A 23,973-nucleotide genomic window follows, 5' to 3' on the forward strand; every position below is an offset into this window, starting at 1 on the left:
TATTTACATCAGTAGCACTAAAATACATTACGCCTTGTGGGTCACATTTCCACAACACACATTAATACCAATCCACACTCCACGGTAACTGCCCACACCACCTCCCATCAAAACCAAGCAAACACTTCATGGCCGTGCCCTCAAACCTAACGTGACCCTGTCCCAGGCTCCTAGCTATGGCAGTGCCCATAACTCACAAAACTCCCCCTTTCTACAATGCCGGACCCAACTGCTGGCATCTCAAGTCCACCAACACTTTTGATAATGCCCTCCCTTCTAAGGAGACAAAGTTCGAGTAACAGATGCCCGAGGCCAAGAGGAAGGAACATCCCCAAGAGGCACCGTGAAGCCCAGAAGTGAGGCGGCATCAGAACTACTTGGTGCTCAGTGCAAAGGGCAGGTTAGGGGGCAGCATGCCATGGATTTGACAGGATGGTGCTTGTGAAAGGGACAGTACTTGCAACAGGACGAACTAAGGTCAAGCTTCTTGCTTGATAGCTGATTATTCTGCATATACCTGTGTGTGCCCTGTGTTGGTGTAAATAGCCAGTGGCATGGACCTACAAAAGCTAGAAATGGTGTTGATAGGCAAAACCATTTGACTGAAGGACAAATATTTCTCCAAGAAGAAAAGATGAGATTTCCCCCAAAAAACTAAACTATATTTGGTGTCAATTCTGACATCTGGAGAAGATTAAGAATTGAACAATAAAAATAAGGAAAGACTACATCTGAAGTGGCTCATGATGGACTCTTGTTGCCAGAGAGCTGAATCCAAAGCACCCCGACAGCCATGGCTCAAGGTGCAGCTTACATTACCTGTAAGTTCCGCTGTACTAAAACTGCACACTGTACCACTGCCAGGAGACAGTCTGTCATGAACACATACCCAGCTCCCTACTGAACCCTACTGGACTCCTACAGCCACAAATACTTCAGTGCTTGGAGCAGGGCTTGGACTGCTAAAAAGAACAAGGCAGATCCTTACAACAAGAGGAAAAGGCTACAGATTTTGGTGCTGGGTAAAAGCAAAGTTACAAGGCTGAGGCTGTGTAACCAGCTTATACTATACAGGCCACCCGGCATTGTCACCTCCATCTCCAACACCCCTGATCCTACCTATAGATCCGATCCGTGGGCACACGTCCATAATCCTGCTAAGTGAAGTGGCCCAGAGCCGTGTACATGTGCACCACACACGAGAGCAGCTGCTGTGGCTGCCGCCAAGTCCAGCCTAGTGGTTCCCTTTGGTCGACTTCTTCAAGTCCCCTTTCTGCTTCTGCTTCTTCCTCTTGCCACCTTTCTTGTGCCCTGCTGAGGTCATGGGGACATCCCAGTTGCCAGAAACCCGCTGCCTGAACTGCTCTTCATCTTCCCAGTTGCTTTTGGACACAAGTTTGACGGTCCGGGCAGGCTTGGGTGGCTTCGTGGGCGGGTGCTGACAGAAGGGGCTGGAGTCTGGGCTGGAGCTGGGGCCTGGGCCGGGACGGGTAGGGCGCCCGAACTGATGCTGGGGCCGGGCCAGAGGCCAGAACTGCTGTGTGTTGGCCTCTCCGCTGGCATTCTTCGTCAAGGACTTTAACTGTCCGTCTTCTTCAACTTCTACTCTTTCTTGACCATTCTCCACAACTCTCTTTGTAGTATTTTTTTTTTTTTTTGCCATTAACTATCTTAGTAGAAGTTGATATTGATTTGAAATTGCCCATTCCGCTACCGCCAAATGATGCTGAAGAGAATGAAGTGATACCCCCATGCCCCAGTGAGCCGAATGGAGTGAATCCTGTATCAAAATCAGGAAATCCAACTGGGCTGTGGTGGCGCATGCCTTTAATCCCAGCACTCGGGAGGCAGAGGCAGGTGGATCTCTATGAGTTCGAGGCCAGCCTGGGCTCCAAAGCAAGTTCTAGGAAAGGCGCAAAGCTACACAGAGAAACCCTGTCTTGAAGAAAAAAAGAAAAAAAAAAAAGCAGGAAATCCCACCCGCCCCCCAAAAGGAGGAAATCCACGGAATGCAGAGAAAAACGAGCCTGCACCCCGGTTTCTGCTTCCTCGGGGACCCCTTGGGTTCCCAAAAAAAGTCATCAAATGGGTCTTCAAAGAGGTCAAATGAAAATGGGTCCGTTCCACCAAAAAATTCCCTTAAGACATCATCTGGATTCCGGAATGTGAAGCCAAACTCAAACGGACTTTCAAAATGGCTTCCACCTCCTTCTCCTCCGTTACCATTTAATCCTTCTTTGCTGTATTTGTCATAGATATCCCACTTTTTTGCATCCGATAACACCTCATATGCCCCAGCTACTTGTTTGAATTTCCGCTCTGCTGTTTCTTTATTTTCAGGATTTTTGTCCGGATGCCATTTAAAGTGCCTGTTCCGATATGCCTTTTTTTTTTTTTTTTTTTTTTTTTTGGTTTTTCGAGACAGAGTTTCTCTGTGTAGCTTTGCGCCTTTCCTGGAACTCGCTTTGGAGACCAGGCTGGCCTCGAACTCACAGAGATCCACCTGGCTCTGCCTCCCGAGTGCTGGGATTAAAGGCGTGAGCCACCACCGCCCGGCCTGATATGCCTTTTTAATGTCCTCAGTTGAGGCATGTCTCTGCACGCCCAGAACTTCATAGTAATCCACCATGTTTTAACAGACTGTTGGAACAAATCCGAGGGGGCGGCAGCCGGTCTCCTCGCGGCTCTGACACAGCTGCGCTGGTGGCGGTGGTGGCTTTAAACAATATTTTTATTGATTCTTCAAGAATTTCATACAATGTATTTTGATAATATTTACCTTCCTCCAATTCTCCCATAAGCAGCCTCTCCACACTTTATTTCTACCCACCTTTGAGATGACTTCCTTTTCTGTTTTTGTTTCCCCATCAAGCCTTGTTTGTTGCCAGCTAGTCCTGGGATTGAGGACTGATCTTGCGTGTGGTCAGCCTACCAGGGCTCTCTCTTCTAACAGCCATCAAACACTGATACCCCCCAGCTAAGGGTGGGATCCCTGCCCACCTTCCCCACTCAGTGCTGGGATTTTGTCTGGCTGGAGCTTGCTCAGGTCTTGTGTATGTTGTCAAAATCATTGTGAGTTCCTATGTTCAGCTTCCCTGTTGTGTCTGAGAAAAACTTTTCTTGATTTTATTTAGCACCGTTGACACTTAGAATCTTTCTGTTCCCCCTTTTGAAAAGATCCATGATCCTTGTGGAAAGGGGAATGATATGTATGTCCCATTTAGGGCTGAGCACTCCATGGTCTCTTATATTCTCAGCACATGACCAGTTGAAGGTCTCTGTGTTAATTGCAATCTACTGCACTGAAAAGCTTCTCTGATGGGGATAAGAGGTGTTTTCATCTATGGGTATATCAACAAATCATTAGGAGTTATGTTAATACTGTGTCCATTTAACAGAATTATAATATTGGGTTTGCTCCCAGAGTAGCAGTTCTTAACCTGTGGGTTACAACCCTTGTGTGGGGTCAAATGGCTCTTTCACAGGGGTTGCCTAAGATTATCAGAAAACACATATATTTACATTATGGTTCTTCATTCATAACAGTAGCAAAATCAGTTATAATAAAGTAGCAACAAAAATAATTTTATGGTTGGGAGTCACCACAACTTGAGGAATTGAATTAAAGGGTCACAGTATTAGGAAGGTTGAGAACCACTGCCCTAGAACTTATGACTTTTCAAGCCACAGGTTCTTGGTCCCTTTAATGTGGGCTCTAATGTGGACTCGCACTGGGGAGTTATCTCGTCAGCGGTTATGGAACTTTTGAGAGGCGGTTAGATCATAACAACAGAGAGCACCCCAGTTTTCCTTTGCTCCTATATTTGAGAATCATAAGAACTGTTACCCATGAAACGGAAGGTCCTTACCAGCCACTGAATCATACTCACCTTGATCTCCTACTTGACAGCCTCCAGAATTGGCAAAACTCAATGTCTGTGGTATGAGGTTCCCCCATCCACGATGCATGAACAAAATAAGGCACTCACCTAATTCAGAGACCAAAGTGCAGTGTTGAAACTGAGCCATAAAATGGTAACTCCCCTACTCCTAAAAACCACTTCAGCTATTTTTTAGGGGATAGGCACAGAATACCAGGACTTGACCTAAAATAATGACCTCAAGAGTCTTGTGAAACCAAAGTCTTTAATGAGTAGACTGAAACCAGAATAGGGGCTTTGGGGATCTGTAATAGAAATAAGAGTGTGAACAATTATGAAACAGATCAGAATCATCCTTAAGTGCCACCTAGATACAGTCAACAGCTTAACTGGCCACTTCAGTTCCCTTGCTACCGACCAAATGTGACCAATTTGAACATGCCTGTCTGTCAGTTAGTCTTCATTGAAGTGGACTCTCCCTCTCCATTTTTATCTCTATCACAGGGTCTAGGGTATCCCAGGCTGATCTGAACCTTGATATGTACCTAAGGATGACCTTAATTGATCTTCCTGCTCTCACCTCCCAAGTGAAGGGATTACAGGCTTGTAACACCACACCAAGTTTATGCAATGCTAGACACAGAACCTAGGGCTTCATCCTTGTTAAACAAACACTCCCAACTGAGCTATAACAGCCTTAGTCCAAAGCTCTTCCCTTCTGCGACCAGGTGCTATGGTGTTGGTTTCTATACAGTTGGGGAGTGAACTTTCTCTGGGTGTGGGATAATCAGTGAAATGGTCTTCAGAACCCTCAGACATTACCATTAGGGGTAGGGGCAAAGCTGCTGTGTTTCCACACAAAGGAGATTAATCTATTCTGTTAGAGGGTAAATCAAATTAAGAGTGGACTTAGAAAGTTTTTTTTTTTTTCTTGTGGGAAGGAAACATGGAAAGTCTGTTTCCAGTGCCTCCTTGACCTCAACTCAGTGTAATACCCAAGGGCAGGCAAGCCATTGAGTTTTTACCTTTCAGGTGCCTTGTGGATCTTACTTTCTGTTACCTCCCACTTTAAAAAAAGTCGGGCGGTGGTGGCATACGCCTTTAATCCCAGTACTTGCCTTTAATCCCAGCACTCGGGAGGCAGATCTGTAAATTCGAGGCCAATCTGATCTCCAAAATCGAGTTTCAGGAAAAGTACAAAGCTACAGAGAAACCTTGTCTCAAAAAACCAAAAAAAAAAAAAAAATTCCATCTCTGTTACACATGAACTGGTTACCTTTTTGTATAGATACAGAACTTGGGGTGACCAGGGGCACACCTAGCTAGGCAGAAGGGTAAAGCTTGCCAAGGAGCAATGGTTCACAATATCATGGCTGAGCCAAGTATTCAAACTAACACACTGCAGCATTCGAAGTGGCAGTGCTTACATGTCAGGAGTAAATTTTGTCAAAAGTATTATGGACTGGATTGTGTTGTCCTCCCCCAAGATGGTCTTGTACTAACACCCTAGGAGCTACAAATGGAAACCCACTTGCAAACAGGGTCTTTGCAGATGATCAAGTGAGGATGAGGCCATTTGGAGGAGGCTTCACTCCACTAGAACTGCTGTCCTAATAAAAAGGGTAATTGAGGTACACCAAGTGAGGGGAGTGAGAGAGTGTAAGGGGAGAGAAAGAGGGAGGGAGGGAGGCAGTCAGGGTGAGCAATGAGTGAGGGGGTGAGAGGGAAAGAGTGCAAGTGAGCAATCAAGCACTAGAGAGGGGAGGCAGAGAGGGAATGTAAGTGAACAAGTGAGCACAAGACAGGGACAGGGAGGGAGGGGGAAGAGGGAGTAGAGCGAGGGGCAAAGGGGGAGAGAGAGAGACAGGAAGACACGAAGACAGGTGTTACCCTTCCTCAAGCCAAGGAATAGCCAGAAGCTAAAAGCCAAATAAGGATCAAATCTTTTGCTAGAGGGAACAAAACTCTTAGCTTTGTGTTTTTGGCGTTCAGAACTGAGGATAAAATTCTGTTGTTTAAGCTGCTCCATCTGTAGCCTTAGTTATAGCTACCTGGCAAGCTAAGATGGTGAGCAAAGGTCATGTATCAGAGACAACTCAGAGCAAGAGCAAACATCTCACCTGCTCAAGGGAGTGGCCACCATCAATTCACACAGAAGCAGCACAGAGTACAAGGGCTCTCTGAGTCAGTGTGGAGCACTGCCTTCATCCCAGCAGCACAGAGTACAAGGGCTTTTCTGAGTCAGTGTGGAGCACTGCCTTCACCCCACTGCAACCCTGGCTCACCGTGATCACCTACAAGTCACAGGAGATGAACTTTCCAAGGAAAAGTTTTTGTTATTCAAATAGAACTCAGTAAAATTCAGAACTGAGAACAAGAGGGGCTTTGGGGAAGGAAGGAATGGTGATTAAGTAAAATGGGAAATGGGTATTTCCACTTAACCTTTGCTTTCACGTCTCCTACTTGTGAATTTCGGTCCATGACCATGGGAATATGCAACAATTGGAAACACAGTTGCAAAGTTGGTAGTAGGTGGAAGCCCCAAAAATGCCAGGGAAAAACGAGGTCCACATGGTGCCTGGACCAATAACATCAGTCTGTTGGGAGGATGTTACCAAGGTAAATTTTGAGCTGTCCCATGTCTACAAGATGAAGGACCCTGGGTGGGAGCCCAGGCACATGCATTCTAACAAGCCTTCCAAGGAATTCTGATCTGCAGAAGTTTGAGAACAGCCTGGCTAGGCAAAGTACACAAGAAAGAGAAATGGGCAAGGCAGCAAAATCTCAAATAATGCCCTCATATACTACTTTGCTACATATACTACATTTTATACTACATGCCACACTTCAAAAACAGATAAAATCAAATTATGAAATGATTATATGTTAGATTTTATCTGAAAGTCTATAAACAGCATCATTCACTAGTCCTTCTGGAAGGAACAAAGGCCAGTGGATCTTCTGGGTGATATGTGCCAGCAATCATTTATTCCTTACATGACCCATATACACAATACATCATCTACTATTCCAGTTCACTTTTGTAGCAGGGATTTTAAGAAAAAACTGCAAAGATGTGAAAGAATTTGAATTTCTCTCATTATTTTCCCAGTCCTTCCCAGCTACATGGCAGTATTCCCGGTTGCTCTCTCGTAGGTTTTACTTCATTTCTATTTATGAAGCTGGTTTATGTTTACATTGTTACATTTTAGATTAGGAAATTCAGCTTAGTCATGCTTGCCTGTGTGGGACTTGCATATTAAGTTAACCAAGTATCTCCTTATGTCTATGTATTATGAAAAGGATATTCCTTTAGCCACTTTAAATAATATGAGGTTGCTTAGATTAAGCGTCTATGTATCTACCACCTATTGGCACAAATCAGAAGAGCCTCCTGATCTTGCCAGATTCTTCCTGTGGAGTGTCTCAGTACCTTGACTCAGGCTAGTCTTGCTTAAGTCAAGCCTAGCTTGACTTCTCCCTTTATTTGTTTCTGTCAACTGTGGGGATGGCTGGTACTGAGCTCTCTCCATCCAGGGCTCTGCTCCAAGAGCACTCAAACGCCTCACAGAACTTGCCAAACAACTCTGTATGCTCATTTTGTAGCCATGAAAACTGACGCCCAGAGACAGAAATGTCACAGAGCAAGTAAGGAGGAGAGCACTCCAACAAGCCACCAACCTTCAGGGTATGCCCTCTTAATCACAAGGAGCCTCAAGCCTATAGCAACACAAATGACTGAACATGATTTTGACAGTCACGAGAAGGATTAATTAGAAAGGAAATAAACACAGAGTGCTTCACTTTCAATTGGGAGCAATAACTCTGCTAGAAGGTAAACACATCCGGGACCAAAGAAATTGTTAACTGTCTTGGTTTCCGTTCCTGTTGCTGTGATGAACAGCTCAATAAAAGGAACTTGAGAAAGGGTTTTAGCTCACAGTTCAAGGTACTCCCATCATGGTAGGGAAGTCAAAGCAGCAAAAGCCTAAAGCAGCTGGTCACCTTGTGCCCACAATCCAGAAACAAATGAAAGCATAGTTGCTAGTGTTCAGCTCACTTTCTTCATTTTATGTAGTACAGGATACTAATGGAGCAATGGTGCAGGCCATGATAGCTGCATATTCCCACCTCAATTAATGTAATCAAGACAGCCCCCCACAGGCATGCCTGGAGTCCCATTTTCCCAGGTGATTCTAAATTTTGTCAACTTGACTATACTAATTATCACAGTAACTAAACATATTAAAAAGTACTTATGTGTATCCCTAACCCCATTAGTACCACAGTGAATTCTTTAAGAATTGTACAATACCATGACTGTGGTTATAAACTGAGCTCTGAAAGATTGAGTTTCTGTAGGTAGTGAATATATCTTTTGTAATTTTGTGTCCTGGGTGTGATGCAGAGTGGACATCAATATCACATAAATGACAGCTAGTGAATTCATAGGAATACTAAATGTAACCTAGTTTGAACCTACCTTTTCTGTTAATACTTTGCCTGACATGCACTAGTATGTTCTAATTCTAAATGATGACATTTCCACAGACAAAAGATGTTTAAAATGTTGGAGAAGAACCAAAATGAATCTCAAGTTATATAAAAACTATCAGAGCAGAGTTCTATTCCCTAGACAGACTCAAGTGTAATCTAGCCACAAAGCAACTCTGAGTATTCAGCAAAGTGTCTTCTCTAGAAGTGGTGAAAGAGTATATAAAACTGTTTATCATGTAACTGAGTTTACTTGACAGCTGACTTTCACAATACCTTATCACCATTACAGCGAGAACCCTTGCATGCAGCTTAATTTTCAGTTTCCAGTCATAATGCTGTTTCTCAAAATACTTCATCCTATACTCCATCAATAGCAGCTGCAAAAAGGGCCAACAGTGATTATATTCTTATGAAGTTTAAAATTATGTGATTAACAGATGAGACCACTGTTGCATTTAGTGAAGTTTGTGCCTAGAAAAAATAGTAACTATAAAATCACTCTGAGAAATTTCAGAACCTTTTCACTGTCAGCTTTATTTAAAAAATACGAATATTTTTAAATGTTGGATTTTTGAAGCATCATACAACAAAGATATCTACATCAAATTAGTAACTCAAAGACACCAACTCCATCCACTAATTTAACAATACAGTATTTAGGATAAATTAAAAATTTTCATTGTATCAACACTTCAGAAAACAAGTTATTTTTAACATGCTGCTATAATTGAAATTAAAACAGCCAGTTTCCAGCAGCAAACTTACTGCTTGCTTAAAATAAATATAAAACGGATGGTGAATTGATGCAAACATTCCACGTCTGAGGAAAAAAACACATCTTGTGAATTCTAACAATTAGCCAATATAATCTTACTTTTCAAAGGGACACTGCTGGCCCTCTAACTGGAGCCAGGCTTTCAAGGTTTACATTAGGTTACTGTGGAAAAACTCCTGATGGGAGAATGAACTGAGATGTAATAACTTAAAATAATCTGTCAACTTTCCAGGACAGTGAGACCAGCTTTTCATTAATAGTCACATATTAGAACAGAAATGAGAGGCAAAGTATTTTGAAATTTGCATATATCATCGAGTTGAACCTTCTATCAAGGTCAAGTCTGAAAAATACACTTGTATTAGTCTTGCCGAGTACATTCAGTATATACTTTTGCATTTTGTTCAGGGTTGCTACTTAGACTGTAGGGATTTAAGAAATGTTGCTTACTTTTAAAATAAGAGTAAGTGCTTCTTTTATAATGAATATAGTTAAAATATTTGGCAGGTAAAAGCATCACACTTTCAAATACTCCCAAGAAAATAGTAAGGAGAAGAACAGCTTTCTATGCTTTTTTAAAAGCTCCTTTTTCAGACTGTTTATAGAAAACACGAAATACTGCAGTTAATGGGAAAATTAAGGGACTACTTCCCACTTACACCAAATGGAAAAAAAATTTAAATGACCCATCAACTCTAATGGAAAATGTGACTCAAAATTTAATGGAGCATGGCATCTTTGCATGAAAGATCAAGTTTGATTACACACTTGAAAAGTCCCATGGTGACACTATGAGTGCATTCAGTTTGGGGAAAAGTTTAACATCTTTCTCAGAAAAAAAAAAAAAAGTTTCAGTTTTTTCCTAACAAACAAAACTGGTTACGAAGTCCAGCGCCACCAAGCAACCTTCATTCTGTCCCATACTGCTGAGAACGAATCGAAGGCAGGACGCACATCCAGGACGGTGAACTGGTAGTCCTTGTTGACCTCACCGCCATCATAGTAATCAATCACATACCTAACTTCTGTGCCACAACGGTTGATGATCCAGTCATGCCTGTCGAAAGGCAACTCATACCTGGAATGAAAACACAATAGTGAATGTTAAGTGCTGGTTTGCATTCAGTTTTGGTGTAAGCAGAAAGACAGACTGGAAAACAGCACATGTTCAGATGCCGCTCTCACATGCAAACACCTAGCAGGGGAGATGGGACTTGAGCAATCAGTCTATGGTGCTTAGAAAATGTGGTACTGAAAAATATGATGAGTCAGACCATCTGTCCATAAAGGAAAAAAGTTCATGGGAAAGAGACTCAGGCTAGGAGGCTGGAGAAAAGAGGCAAGATAAACACAAGAGTAAAAGGACAATTCTAAGGATCTTGAAATAAAAAAAAAAAAACACATTTTGGGGCTGGAGAGATGGCTCAATGGTTAAGAGCACTGGCTGCTCTTCCAGAAGACACAGGTTCAATTCCCAGCACCCACATGGCAGCTCACAACTGTCTGTAATTTCAGATCTCCAGGATCTGACACCTTCACACCAGTGCATATAAAATAAAATAAAAATAAAAAGCACATTTCAATCCTTGGAGAATGAAATAGGAAGCTAGCCACTCCCCCTCATAATTCTGTCCACTTATGAGTAAACTCAAGGAGATAAAGAAATATAGGCTGGATATGAAGTTTAGCACTTTTCTCACTCTGATTTTGGTGGTGAGAATGTGGACGATGGTTTGAGGAATGTCAATAGCATCTCCACACTAACACTTACCCCATCCAGGAACGAATTCTTGCCCTTGGTGAATATTCTTTGGCTTTGCCTCCAAATCGGACCAATGATGGGCCACAAGGACACTCACTGAAAATGTCCAAATAAGAATAGTCTATTAAAAATATTTTCTTTCCTTTGACAGGATGATGTCCCAGTTTTGTGGTAATGTCTTTTTTTTCTGTATTTATGTGCTATACTATCACATTTACAGAAAACAGTAACTTCTAACAGAACTGAAATAAATTGGCTCTATTTGTTGCAAACATTTCTCTTTCCTTTTGGATTCTGTATGTCTCTCTCTAGGCATCTGCTTGGCTTTCCTGCCAGATTCAGGAGACAGGACCTTCTCATCTGGGACAAGAGCACAGGCACACTCTCAGAAAAAAGTGCTATGTATTGTGTATATTCTTTCTCTTTGGCATAGAGCAGCTAGGGTATCTTCAGAGAAACAACAGAAACTGCTCTCTACAGTCAGCCCTTTGGGTCTATGGGCTCCTTTTCACAGATTCAACCAACTGTACACTAAAAATACTTGGAAAAACACTGTGTCTGAGGACTGGGGATATAGCTCAGTTGATACAGTACTTGCCTACCATGCATAAAGCTCTGAGTTCAATGCTCAGTACCACATAAATCAGATATTATGATGTATACTTGTAATTTCAGCACTCGGGAAGTGAAGGTAAAGAGGATCACAAATTCAAGGTTATCCTTAGGTTACACAGAGGTCTGCCTGGGCTACACGAGACTGTCTCAAAAACAAACAAAACAGTAATAAATATAAAACTCGGCATCTGCACTAAGCATATCTGATTTTTATTCCTTTTCATCATACCTTAAATAAAACAGACAACTATTTATACATTTACATTAGTCAATTATAAAATGACTATCTAAAATATGAAGGAAAATGTACACATACTGCATGAAAGTGCAATGAAATTAAAAGGGACTTTCAGCTTCCATGGCTTTTGTTATCCTTGGATGTCCTGGAACCAATCCAAGAATATTGGGGGGGGCTTCATTGTTTCATTTCAACCAATTAAAGGCTGACTTCCAGGAACTAGCTGTAAGTACTGCTGAACCTGTTTTTTAAGTAACCTGACCACTGGCAGTATCCTAATTAGAGACCTTGGCTGAGTTCCCTTAAGTGTCTGTCCTTTACTGGTACAGAGGATATACAAGCTCCTCCCCTTAAAAGACACAAACCTGATCCCCTGATGGGGGTTGGAGGACTGGTCCATTAAGACAGGAGCCACTTATCTTGGTAGTTGATCCTATTGGGAAGACAAGCTATATTCCTACCATGTAAAGGAGAAAAGAATCCATATCCAGAGTACAACAAAGCCTGACTGTGAGCTACTGACTTTCTAGTATCTCTTCTCAAGAGGCTAACAGGCAAAGCAGTAAACTCAATCTATGTAACTTTTCTTTTGAGACATTAGAGGGTGCTTTTATGGCCTAGCTAATTTTGCCAAAAATATGTAAAATGACTAGAGGTGATGGAACTGACAAGCTGAAATTCCTTCTGCTTCTACTTCTTTGCTTTTAAAATCATGCTGCAAGTAGTGAACAGGTGGCTTTAATTAGTGTACATTTTTTTACCTAGGTTATGACAGTTACTTGCATCTGAGTTAGCCAGCCAGCTCTTTCCTTTAGGTCATGGGTTACCACCAGGAAAGTCTACCCACCTGGCATCCAGCTAGCCAACACCCACATCGTGCTAATACTGAAATGCTCACTGTAAATGCCAAAACCAAAGAAACTACCTTAAAAATAAGGCAGCAAGTGGCTTTTCTCTATGAATATTATTAATCATGCTTTGGAAGGAATATGAAATGTAAGCCAGATTATAACAGGACCTAGTTCTTTGTGAAGATATTCCCCATCCCTCCACTTCTGGAGGTGGTGCTCTCAAACCAGCAATATCACATCATTCTATAAACATCAAGCCTATGACCCATTCTGGACTGGGTCAGACACCCGCAAGCCAGCCCAGTTTGTAGAATTGCAACAAACCTTCCAGGTGATATGGAGAACCACTGCTCCTTCAACTGACCTATTATCTCTGAGAAAAGGAGCCCATGTGTAGACACATCTTTAAGGTCAGTCCTTACAAGGATTCCAAATACTGCTAAAGGAACAAAAAGTTCTTTCCCACATGCCCTGAATCACAATTTAGTCTCATTTTCAACGTGCTCTGTTCTGCTTTCAATGACTGACCTATGATACTTCTTTCACTGAGAGATGGAATCTCCATCTCCCCTTTGAATCTGGTCAGGCTTGGGATACCTGAGTCGTTTTAGCTACACCAGAAACGGAGATTTGGCTTCTGTCTGGTGCTTTTGAGAGCTCAGTTTCTGGAACCTAGCCACTGTGATGTAAGGCAGCTGAAACAGTCCCATTTAGAGGCTGTGAGCAGGTACCCCTTTGCCAGATGGGCACATGGTCATGCCTTCAGGAAACTCTAGCCCACAGCTCTGCAGCAGCCATTTCTGACAGCCTGATCATCGGAGGCCTAAGCCAGCATAAAGCAGAGCTGAGCTATCTTTGCTTCAAATTCTCTACAAACTTAAAGCTTAGGGAGTAAGAAAGTGCGGTGTGTCCTATAAGGATGATCGCTGTTACACAAATGAATAACAAATTATTTCAAAGTTAACACTGTAGAAAGGCTGATATGAAGTAAAAAAAAATGCAGGAAAGTTTTTTTTTTTTAATTTTATACACTTACTGAGCATGAAGGGCTTCCCACTTCAAAATCTCCTTCCAAGCTTGCTCATTATTCTGATTGTGGATTCTAATGATATTATACATATCTTTCTGACTAATATCATCATCCTTCCACTTCCACCTAAGAAAAAAACATGTTAAGTTTTAACAAATGCTATTGATAAAGCCAGAAGTCACTCTATGTATTCATAAAATGGTTTATACTTTTTATACACTGAAACCAAAGATTGAAAGTTCATCTTAATCTTATTTCATGGAATTCCCAAAAGCATACTAACAGAACCATCTATTTTTATGGTGGTATTATTCATTTAGTACCATTAATAAATGATTTACCAACTTTTTCCTAGGCATTTTATATAACAGTGTTTCTTTTTATATTTCTAAAAATGTGACTGATTGCTATGATATGAGTAAAACAGATTGTCCTGCTCAGGTAGATCACATTCAATCAGTTACAGGTTTAAGTATAACACAAAGGCTGCAGTGCTTTCCATAAGTAAGCAGGAATTCCTGCATATATGCTTGAACTACTACAACATTAATTAGGCTTTACCTGATTTTCAACCTGAACTTAAATATCAGGTATTTCTGGATTTCAAGCTTCCCAATTTTCAGATGAGAACTTCTATTCTCAGGCCCCCCCCCAACTCCCCAGTTCTCAGGACGTCTGGCTGACTAACTACATCACTGGCTTTCCCAGCTCTTCCACTACCTGGTAGCAGATCTTGGGACTTGCTGCTGGCTGCTGGCTTCCATGATAATGGGGACCACTTCCTTGTAACAAATATCTTCTAGACCACCGCACCCCTACTCCACCAGACCCTTGCCCTGTTAGTTCTGTTTTTCTTAAAAAAAAAAAACCTACCTTGATTACTGGCTTTGTACTTTTTGATAACTCTGAAAATTCTATTATAGATTCTATTATAGATTAACTCACTAAAAATTACTGTATTTTTAGAGGCTAAAAAAATCCATAACATTTAATTCTGAGATAAGTGTGGCAAGCAAATATTCTCCTAAATAATATGTTCACTCACCCTTTCCGTAGCATGGCATTCCAGAACATCTGTTCAGAAGGGTAAACCCACTTTTTCTCAGAGTCTGCTCTTGGAATAGATGACTCCTCTCTTGAGGTAGACAAAGCAAATGGCTGATCTGGGGATGGAGTCTGATTAGGTGGTGGCATCTAAAGAAAATCAGTGGATTGTGTCTGAATTTCAGCACTATGATATAAACCAAAAAAAAATCAGTACACCCTTGAAAGTTATTCACCATACAAGAGGTACAAGTTCCCATTATAACAGCAACATCAGTGTACCAAACCTCTGATTTATTTTCCTCGTACTACCTTTTTTGTTGTTGCTGTGATGAAATAACTTAGGAAAGATTTATTCTAGCTCATAGTTTGAGGAGACATGGTTGACTGTGGTAGAGAATGCATGGGTACATAAAATGTCCTAGGAAGAGATGAGGGCAGATTACCAGGTTTGAAGGATCAAGGTTCTCCTTATTCTTAGCACCAGTAACAGGGCATTCCACATACTCATAGGCCCGATCTTGGTGGGCAGGCACAGAGTGTTCTTTGCTCTCACTGGATGGATCAGATGCCACTGCACTCACTGGACAGCCTGAAATAATCGAGTATTAAAACATTGTTACTATTAACATACCACACCAACAGTGGAAGGGAGTTCTCTTAGTTGGGACCTTAAAGGGCTAAAATTCTGACCAACACAGTTGAAAAACTAAGTTTCTTCTACTTAAAGGTGCCAAGAACTAAGCCAGTTAACTTTCCAATACCTAAAGATGACAAGATGCTACAAATGTATTTTCACTTTAAAAGAAAAAGACATACATTCTTCAATTCTGTCATGCCCCCAGCAAAAATAAACTAAAACCATTCTGCAGATTCAGCAGTGGGTGTTGCCCATTACATGTTATTAGTAACGTCCTACAAGGTTCCTACCTGGACCAGTAGCTGGGAGCTGACAGAGGAACTTGGGTGAGGGCTGGCCATACTTGACTCTCTCTGACTTCCAGCTGTTAATTCCAGACAACTCTGACTTCAATGAGGTAGCAGCCACTATCTAAGCATCTATTGTTGACACACTCCTTCAAATATTGGGTACAGGAGCAGAAAATGAGCAGATATTACAGGGACCCAAAGAATAATGTAAATGCCACTCTGCTCATGTTTGTTCTAATACTCAAGTAAGCCACAGAAATATACCACTCATCTGAGGTGCTAGTCCTTGTCAGCAAATAATAAAAGCTTACCAAGAAAGGGCAGATTTTTAAGAAAACGCCCCATGATACACTCATGCTTCTGAGTCTTATGAACGAACAGAGCAGCACAAGTAGCAGTCAATGCCCAAGCTCCTAGGGTGCTGCTCCAGGCAGTTGTGGGGACTGAGAAGCTTGTCTAAACATCAGGTAAATAGCAAAGTATTTAAAGATCTGTGTCCCTGAATGACAGTTGCTTCTGTCATGGAATCCTCCCTTGTTCCAGGCACCAGTAGGAAAATAGAGAAGATGCTGAATGCTGGATGTCATATATAGAAAAGACAGTGCACCGGGCATTGGTGGTGCACGCCTTTAATCTCAGTATTCAGGAGGCAGAGCCAGGCAGATCTCTGTGAGTTCGAGGCCAGCCTGGTCTACAGAGTGAGATCCAGGACAGGCACCAAAACTACACAGAGAAACTCTGTCTCGAGAGAGAAAAAAAAAAGAACTTTCTTTTTACTTCCTTGGCTTCTCCTCCCAAGCCTTCATTTTCCAAGACCTCAAGCAGTTGTTCACTTTAGGGGTGAAAACTGAACTGCAATACCTTCCTTTGTATCATTAAAACACCAGTCTTCCCAGGGCATTGGTCCCAGGTGGATATTAGAAGGAAAATAGTGCTATACTTTTCACATTATATAACCTAGAGGCCCTTTAGCCTCCTACAAATATTTAAATTCTCTTCACTAATGGAAATAAAGCAGCATAAAAACTGTGTAATAGAGAAAATCATAAAGAGGACTATGAGAGAACAGACGCTCAGAGCAAAGGCACACTTGCTTTGTCTGCTTTGTCTCAATATCCAGAAGCAGAAATACTGGAACATGGGCTGTGTCCTTGTCCAAGGTCACTGAATTTCATCAACCTCGCCACTTGCTAGCTAAATGACTTGGAGTACATAAGTTACTTTCTCTGAGCTTTAGTTTCCTTGACTACAAAACAAGCAGATAATTAATCTCCCATAAAGGTGAGAATGTAATCCTTATCAGACAAAGGATTTTTGTCTACTGTGTGCTTTGCTATTTCTCTCTGTCAAAAAACAAAACCCAGCAGTGCTTGTCACAGAGTAAGTGCTGACCTCTTGGAGTGGGATGATGACGACACTGAAGCATGAGCATGCAGTAAACATGAACATAGAGTAAGCACAGCATACTGCCCCAATGTGAACTATCTAAAGCAGATGTGCACCAATTAAAGAACTTTTTTGTTTCCAACCTTGCACTGACATAATGGTCTATAAATTCATTTGGTGAAGGCTTATTTTGACCTAAAAGAAGACTACAACAGATACAGGAGTAGTTTATTGAAACACCGCTAGACTGACGTTTCTCAGCTCTGACATTCTTATTATTTAGGGATCAAAGACTCCATCCATGTCTGATGCTGTAGGATGTTTAGTAGCATCTTTGGTCCCACCTCACTAAATGTCAGCAGTATCGTTGCCTCTCAGTTGTGACAACTCAAAATATTTATCATTAGCAGTCCTGTCTCTTCATCCATGGCTAAGAACCACTGATGTAGGCACAAGTAAACTCTGGAGAGATGAGGCTACTTTATGGAGCAACTGCTAGGTTTTCATGCATGGTTTCAGATAATCATCATCACAATCCTGTGAAAATTATTGTATTACACTTATAGATGAGAAACTGAGACATAAAGAAGTTGTTTATGATAATGTCTAAAGAGTGGCAAAATTAGGACCAGTCCCAGGGTGCCTTACTCCCAGGCTTACAAGCCTCACTAGCAAAATATAGGCCTCTCCCTTTAGAACCATTCTCTTTCTTTTAATTTTCTAGCCAACAGGAAAATTACCTTTCTTCTTCCCTTCATGCATGGGACACTGTGAAGGTGGCTGATGATCTGAAGCATTTGAGGGGTTTGCTGCAGCAGCAGGAGTAGATGCTGAGGAACCCATGGCTGGAATCACAGGGAGGACTCCCAAGCTACAATTTCCAACTGCCAAAGCAAGAAGTCCCATTTAAACGCAGAGGCTTAACAACCAGGCCATCCCCCTTGCTATTCTGAATGTGGCTGACCCTCATTCTCCCTCCCCATCCCATGGCACTCATTCTCCCTCCCCATCCCAAGGTAGGGCACTTGTTTGGGCACAGGTTTTTTGGGTTTTTTTGTTTGTTTGTTTTTTTCGAGACAGGGTTTCTCTGTGTAGCCCTGGCTGTCCTGGATCTCGCTCTGTAGCCCAGGCTGGCCTCGAACTCACAGAGATCCGCCTGCCTCTGCCTCCCGAGTGCTGGGATTACGGGCGTGTGCCGCCGCCGCCCGGCCCTGGGGACCGTTTTAAATACTGCCCCCTTTGGGAAAATACCGTGACAGCTATGCCACCATTTGGGGACAGGTCTCTGAGAGACTGGAAACGCGTAAGGTGAAAGAAACCACGTCGTGGGGACGCGTGTAAATATGGTGGTGGGGTCCTAGGGGCGGTGACGCGGGCCCGAGGGAGGAAGCCTACTGAACCGGCCTCGTGACCCGGGCCCGGAGGGAAAGCCTACCTAACCCGACTCGAACCCCCTGCCCCCGGAGGCCCGGGGCCTCAGAAAAGATAGGATGCTTCAAAAGAGGGAGTGTCACCAAAATGGGGGACCAAGAAGCACCTGGGAAGGGCAGGGCGCCGCCAGTCTGGCCCGCCCGTCTACGCGCGTCCCCCACCCCGCACCAGTCCGCGGTCCCCACAGCCCACCGGCTTCAGTCTAACCTGCACGCCCTTCTGTACCTGACTCTCACCACGGACTGTCCCGGGCGGCCGGGCCCGCGTCGAACCGCCGAGCCGAACCCTCGCGGCAGCGACCAACGGCCGCCGCTTCTCCTCACAGCGGGTCACCGCGAACGCTCGGGTCACAGCCGGCGTTCTCCAGTGCCGTTAACTTCCTTTCCTAAGGGCGGGACTTCCGGGAGCGCGGAGGCCGGCCGCAGGCTGAGGAGAGGAATCCCTGTCAGTCAGGGAGGTTGGGTCCCACCCCTTCCGTTCCGAGGCCAATAGCCGCCGGGGCCCTCTCTCCGGCCCCTCCTCTATGGTCTGGGCGGTGTTTTCAACTCTGCAAGCCGCGTGAGCCAGAGTGCAGGCCCTGTGTGAGGCTTTGGAGTTGTCAAATTGCTGTGGTGCTTTATTTTTTTTTTAATGTCATTTCTTTAGGTTCTTGGAAGGCCAATTTGTGGGTTTTTTGTTTTGTTAGAGGTTTTTTTTTTTTTGCTTGTTTCGTTTTTTTTGTTTTTGTTTTTCGAGACAGGGTTTCTCAGTGTAGCTTTACACCTTTCCTGGAACTCACTCTGGACAGTTTGTGTTTTTTAATAACCACGTAATAGTTGTGCTTATGCCGGCGGTGGTGGTGCACGCCTTTAATCCCAGCACTCGGGAGGCAGAGGCAGGCGGATCACTGAGTTCGAGGCCAGCCTGGACTACCAAGTGAGTTCTAGAAAAGGCGCAAAGCTACACAGAGAAACCCTGTCTCAGAAAACCAAAAAAAAAAAAAAAAGTTGTGCTTATTTATGGAATAAAATACTATAATTCAGTGCATGCACTTAAACTTCCTTTGCCTAGTCCTTTCAGGACTCTGGCAGCTGTTGTGCATGTACTCCATGCAATCATAGAATTGCAGCTTTCATATAAGTATTATATTTCATATAAGATAAAATAAGTTTTCATATTATGTGTGTATGGTAAACCGGCAGATGGGAGATGGTTATTGCTCTGGTTGGATTTTTGTTAACTTGACACAAGCTAGAGTCATTGCCTCCATCAGATTGGCCTGTGTGGGCATTTTCTTGGTTAACTGTTGATGTGGGAGGACCCAGCCCACTGTGGATGGTGCTACCCATGGGAAGGTGGTACTGTAGGCTTGTATAAGAAATCAAGCTAAGTGAGCCATGGAGAGCAAACAATCAGTATGCAGTGTACTTTCATGGCCTCCATGGCTTTTGATTCAGTTCCTAGGAGCCTTCAGGTTCCTACCTTGAGTTCCTGCCCTGAGTTCCCTTCAAATTCCTTTCTTCCCTAACTTGCTTATGACAGCAATAGAAAGCAAATCAAGCTGGCAGTGGTGGCCCAAGCCTTTAATCCCAGCACTCAGGAGGCTGAAGCAGGTGGATCTCTGTGAGTTCAAGGCCAGCCTGGTCTACAAAGTGAGTTCCAGGATAGGCTCCAAAGCTACACAGAGAAACCCTATCTCAAAAAAAAAAAAAAAAAGCAAACCATAGTAGTTATCATAAAATTGATAGTGTATTATACTCATAGATCCCAAGAGAGGAAATAAACACTAAGCCATGGCAGGAGAGAGCTGCATGTGGAAGTTTCAGGATTGATCACAAGGCAAGGGGACAGAAAGCATCTGTGCATAAGAGCTTCTATTTTGGTTTCTGTGCAAAGAATAGATGAGACAGTGTCAGCAGGTTTTGGATTGGCTAATTTAGATATTTTCAGCCTGCGCTGGAGCTGTCTTTAGTAGTCTAGTATCCAACCATGAGATGACTGGGACAGGTGTATAGTGGTCCAGAATATGACAGTCTAATAAAGGAAGTGTTTAGAGAGGAGACTTAATTAACCAAGTTGCTCAGGAATGGGAGCTGTCTGTCTTCTAGACCAGGCCTTGAAATTGTATCAAAATTACATTTAAAAATATATTGCTGGGCAGTGGTGGTGCAGCCTTTAATCCCAGCACTCAGAAGGCAGAGGCACGTAATCTCTGTGAGTTTGAGGCCAGTCTGGTCTACAGAGTGAGTTCCAGGACAGCCAGGGATACACAGAGAAACCCTGTCTCAAAAAACAAAAACAAACAAACAAAAAATATTATATCAGCCTACAATATATTTCCCTGGGGAACTAGCCATTATCAATCGCAAAACTTTGTAAAAATATGCAAATATTTTTACATTTGCATGTAAAAAGTTGTTTATGATAATGTCTAATGAGTGGCAAAATTAGGACCAGTCCCAGGTGCCTTACTCCAGACTTACAAGCCTCACTAGCAAAATATAGGCCTCTTCCTTTAGAACCATTCTCTTTCTTTTAATTTTCTAGCCAATAGGAAAACTAGACAGTTGTTGGTTGTCACCAACATACGAGGGCCACTCATTGCACCTTTATATACATTTTGCTATATTAGTAATTGTTATGGTTCATAGGCATTGTAGCTGGCTACAACTATTTTACTGCTTCCCTTTCTTGGCAGATTAAGTAGTATTTGTTGGTACCATGGAAGCCAGACCTCAGGAAGATCTAGCTCAAATCATCTGAGTCCTGTGTCCTAACTATGTGGTGTTTTCAAATAGGGGCACACACTTAACCCCCGAGAGGTAACCAAGGGCTATATTGACAACCTATATTTTTTTACAAGTCCCTTGGACTACTCAAACCAACCCTTTGGAAAGTTGGTTTCTTGTTTCTTGTTTCAGGTACTGGGATTTTTTGTTAGTATTTGGTTCTTGTGGGAAGCGTTGTCAGCCTAAGTGGCACAACTTCTTTAAGGCAGTGCTTCTCGATCTTCCTAATGCTGTAATCCTTTAATACAGTTCCTCAAGTTGTGGTGATCCCTCAATCATACAGTTATGGTCATTGATACTTCATAACTGTAAGTTTGCTCTGTTATGAATCATAATGTAAATATTTGATATGCAACCCCTGTGGGGTCACAACACACAGGCTGAGAACCATTGTTCTAAGGTGTGTATATATAATCCAGCCCACCAAATCTGTTTTTGATGTTTGTGTGTAAATGGTTTCAGGTCTTACCATGTTGTATCGGATAATATATATTATATATTTGTTTGTATAACATACATTTATATCTTTTTTTTAAAATTTCCCATATGTTCTGCCATTCTTTCTTTTCTCACTCTATACTTTGTCAGTTTCCCATTTTCAGGATATATTATTCTTTTCCCCAGGTCCCTAGTCTCTTCCTAAATTCCACATTCCTACTGGAAATTCTTTGTTGTATCACAATAATCCATTCTGTCCCACAATTCTCTCTTCTCTTACATTCTGCCTTCTCTCACACAGCTTCTCACCACTATTTTCTGTTATCTCCCACAGTTCTCACTTTTATTTTACAATTTATTTCAAGACTCTAATGTTCCTGGGTCCTGAACTTCCAGAATTTTCCAAGATCAGAGGCAGCAGGATGCCTCACCCAGGATCATGGCCAGAGAACAGAAAAACTGGTATGGCCTGGGTATGAGAACATAACAAAGAAAGTTATGTCTATGAGGAAGAGCACAGAAGCAGGAGCATGCCCCAGTTATAATAGCTCTTGAGTTTTATATTTAAGTGTATTTGTCTTTTCCTTTTCCTTTCTTTTTTTTTTGAGACAGGGTTTCTCTGTTTTAGCCTTGGTTGTCCTGGAACTCACTCTGTAGACCAGGCTGGCTTTGAACTCACAGAGATCTGCCTGCCTCTGCCTCCCAAGTGCTGGGATTAAAGGCGTGCACCACCACTGCCCAGTTAAATGTATTTTTCCTACCTACATATGGGTTAACTGAAGTTAGAATATATATCCTTATTAAGTTTTTCAATCTGTCAATTATATTTAAAATATGTCCCACCAGTGGATGCTAGTTTACACTCTCTGATCAGCCTCATATGAGATGAGGAACTTACACCTGAAATTACTACATTTTTCATCACAAAAATATTGCTATGAAACATGTCATCTCAAGTAAGGGTTTAGTGATATACCAAGCTTTGATCTAGTACAACTTGCCTACCTAAATGTGGACCAGTAACTAAGTTTATTATCTGAAAGTTTAAAGTCAATAAATCTTAAACAATATCACTAATTCAATGATAGTCATGGAGAATGTAAAACATACCAGGTAATGTAAAAATTGATAGAAATACAAAAATGCTGAGCAAAGGCTTTGTTCTTCAGGAATTTGTATTCAAATAACTTATAGATCAACTAAGTAACAATACAATACATCTAAAGAGACATAATTTCAAATCATGCATTTGATTTGAAACATTATTTGACAAAGATTGAGAGGAAACAACGCTATTAAAATTTAATCTATGGAGACAAGATTTCTATCTGTTTGAAGCTATTTAAAATTTAGAATATCAGGCCCCACCACAGATTTGTTGAATTCAGGTCTACCTTAAAAGTGGATAGCCATCAGTGTTAATGTTCTTACACTCAGGTCCATCCTGAAGGCTGTTTTCTGATAAATGACAAGGAGTGACCCAACATCTTTTTTGTAATCTACATGTATGAGGCTTATAGGAAGCAAAGCTCTGCTTCTCTTTAAGGTAGGGCTTCTCAGTTGAAGGTGATTTTGCTGCTCTCGTGTAGGGGCATTTGGTTGTATTTGGAGACATTTTAAGTTGTCATACAAGTGACAGAGGTTGGTAGTAGCATCAAGTGGGAAGAAACCAGGGATACTTTTGAACACCTTGAAACACACAGAAAAGCTCTTGTAACAAAGAAGTACCCACTTTTATGTGTTTATAAAAAACTTTGAAGCCGGGCGGTGGTGGCGCACGCCTTTAATCCCAGCACTCGGGAGGCAGAGCCAGGCGGATCTCTGTGAGTTCGAGGCCAGCCTGGACTACCAAGTGAGCTCCAGGAAAGGCACAAAGCTACACAGAGAAACCCTGTCTCGAAAAACCAAAAAAAAAAAAAAAAAAAAAAAAAAAAAAAAAAAAAAAAAAAAAAACTTTGAGAAGTTTGTTGAATGATGGCAGTTTCTGAAACCACAGTAATTTAATTATCATCCCAGAACTACATAACTTGCTATAACTTGTTTTCCTAGATTCCTGACCCCTGGGAAGGACACCTGATAAGAAATATTTATTACCTGGTATGGTGAGAGCCAGGCTTTAATCCCAGCATACAGGAGGCAAAGGTATATGGATCTCTGTGAGTTCAAGGCCAGTTTGGTCTGGTTTATATAGTGAGTTCCAAACAGACCTTGGCTACATAATGAGAATCTCGTCTCAGAAAAAAAAAAAAAAAAAAAAAAAAAAAAAAAAAAAAGATGTTTATGGATCACCTAACATTCTTTAACTGTTTATTTGGTGGTGATTCCTA

The 23,973-nt window shown here is 42.1% G+C and overlaps 1 protein-coding gene and 1 pseudogene across 1 annotated transcript; both read right to left on the reverse strand.

Moving 5' to 3' along the window:
• On the reverse strand, positions 1 to 5,005 carry LOC102928281 (dnaJ homolog subfamily B member 6-like; annotated as a pseudogene).
• Positions 5,006 to 8,886: 3,881 nt separating this feature from the next.
• Positions 8,887 to 18,842, reverse strand: Hccs (holocytochrome c synthase). Its single transcript, XM_006994325.4, has 7 exons — positions 18,666 to 18,842; positions 17,750 to 17,893; positions 15,140 to 15,285; positions 14,695 to 14,843; positions 13,656 to 13,775; positions 10,925 to 11,011; positions 8,887 to 10,231 (listed from the first exon to the last, which is right to left on the reverse strand). Exons 2-7 carry the CDS (start codon positions 17,850 to 17,852, stop codon positions 10,033 to 10,035), a joined length of 804 nt encoding a protein of 267 aa, XP_006994387.1. The 5' UTR covers positions 17,853 to 17,893; positions 18,666 to 18,842; the 3' UTR covers positions 8,887 to 10,032.
• Positions 18,843 to 23,973: the final 5,131 nt, after the last annotated feature.

This window comes from Peromyscus maniculatus, chromosome X (genome assembly GCF_049852395.1).
Source record: "Peromyscus maniculatus bairdii isolate BWxNUB_F1_BW_parent chromosome X, HU_Pman_BW_mat_3.1, whole genome shotgun sequence".
Lineage (NCBI taxonomy): Eukaryota > Metazoa > Chordata > Mammalia > Rodentia > Cricetidae > Peromyscus > Peromyscus maniculatus.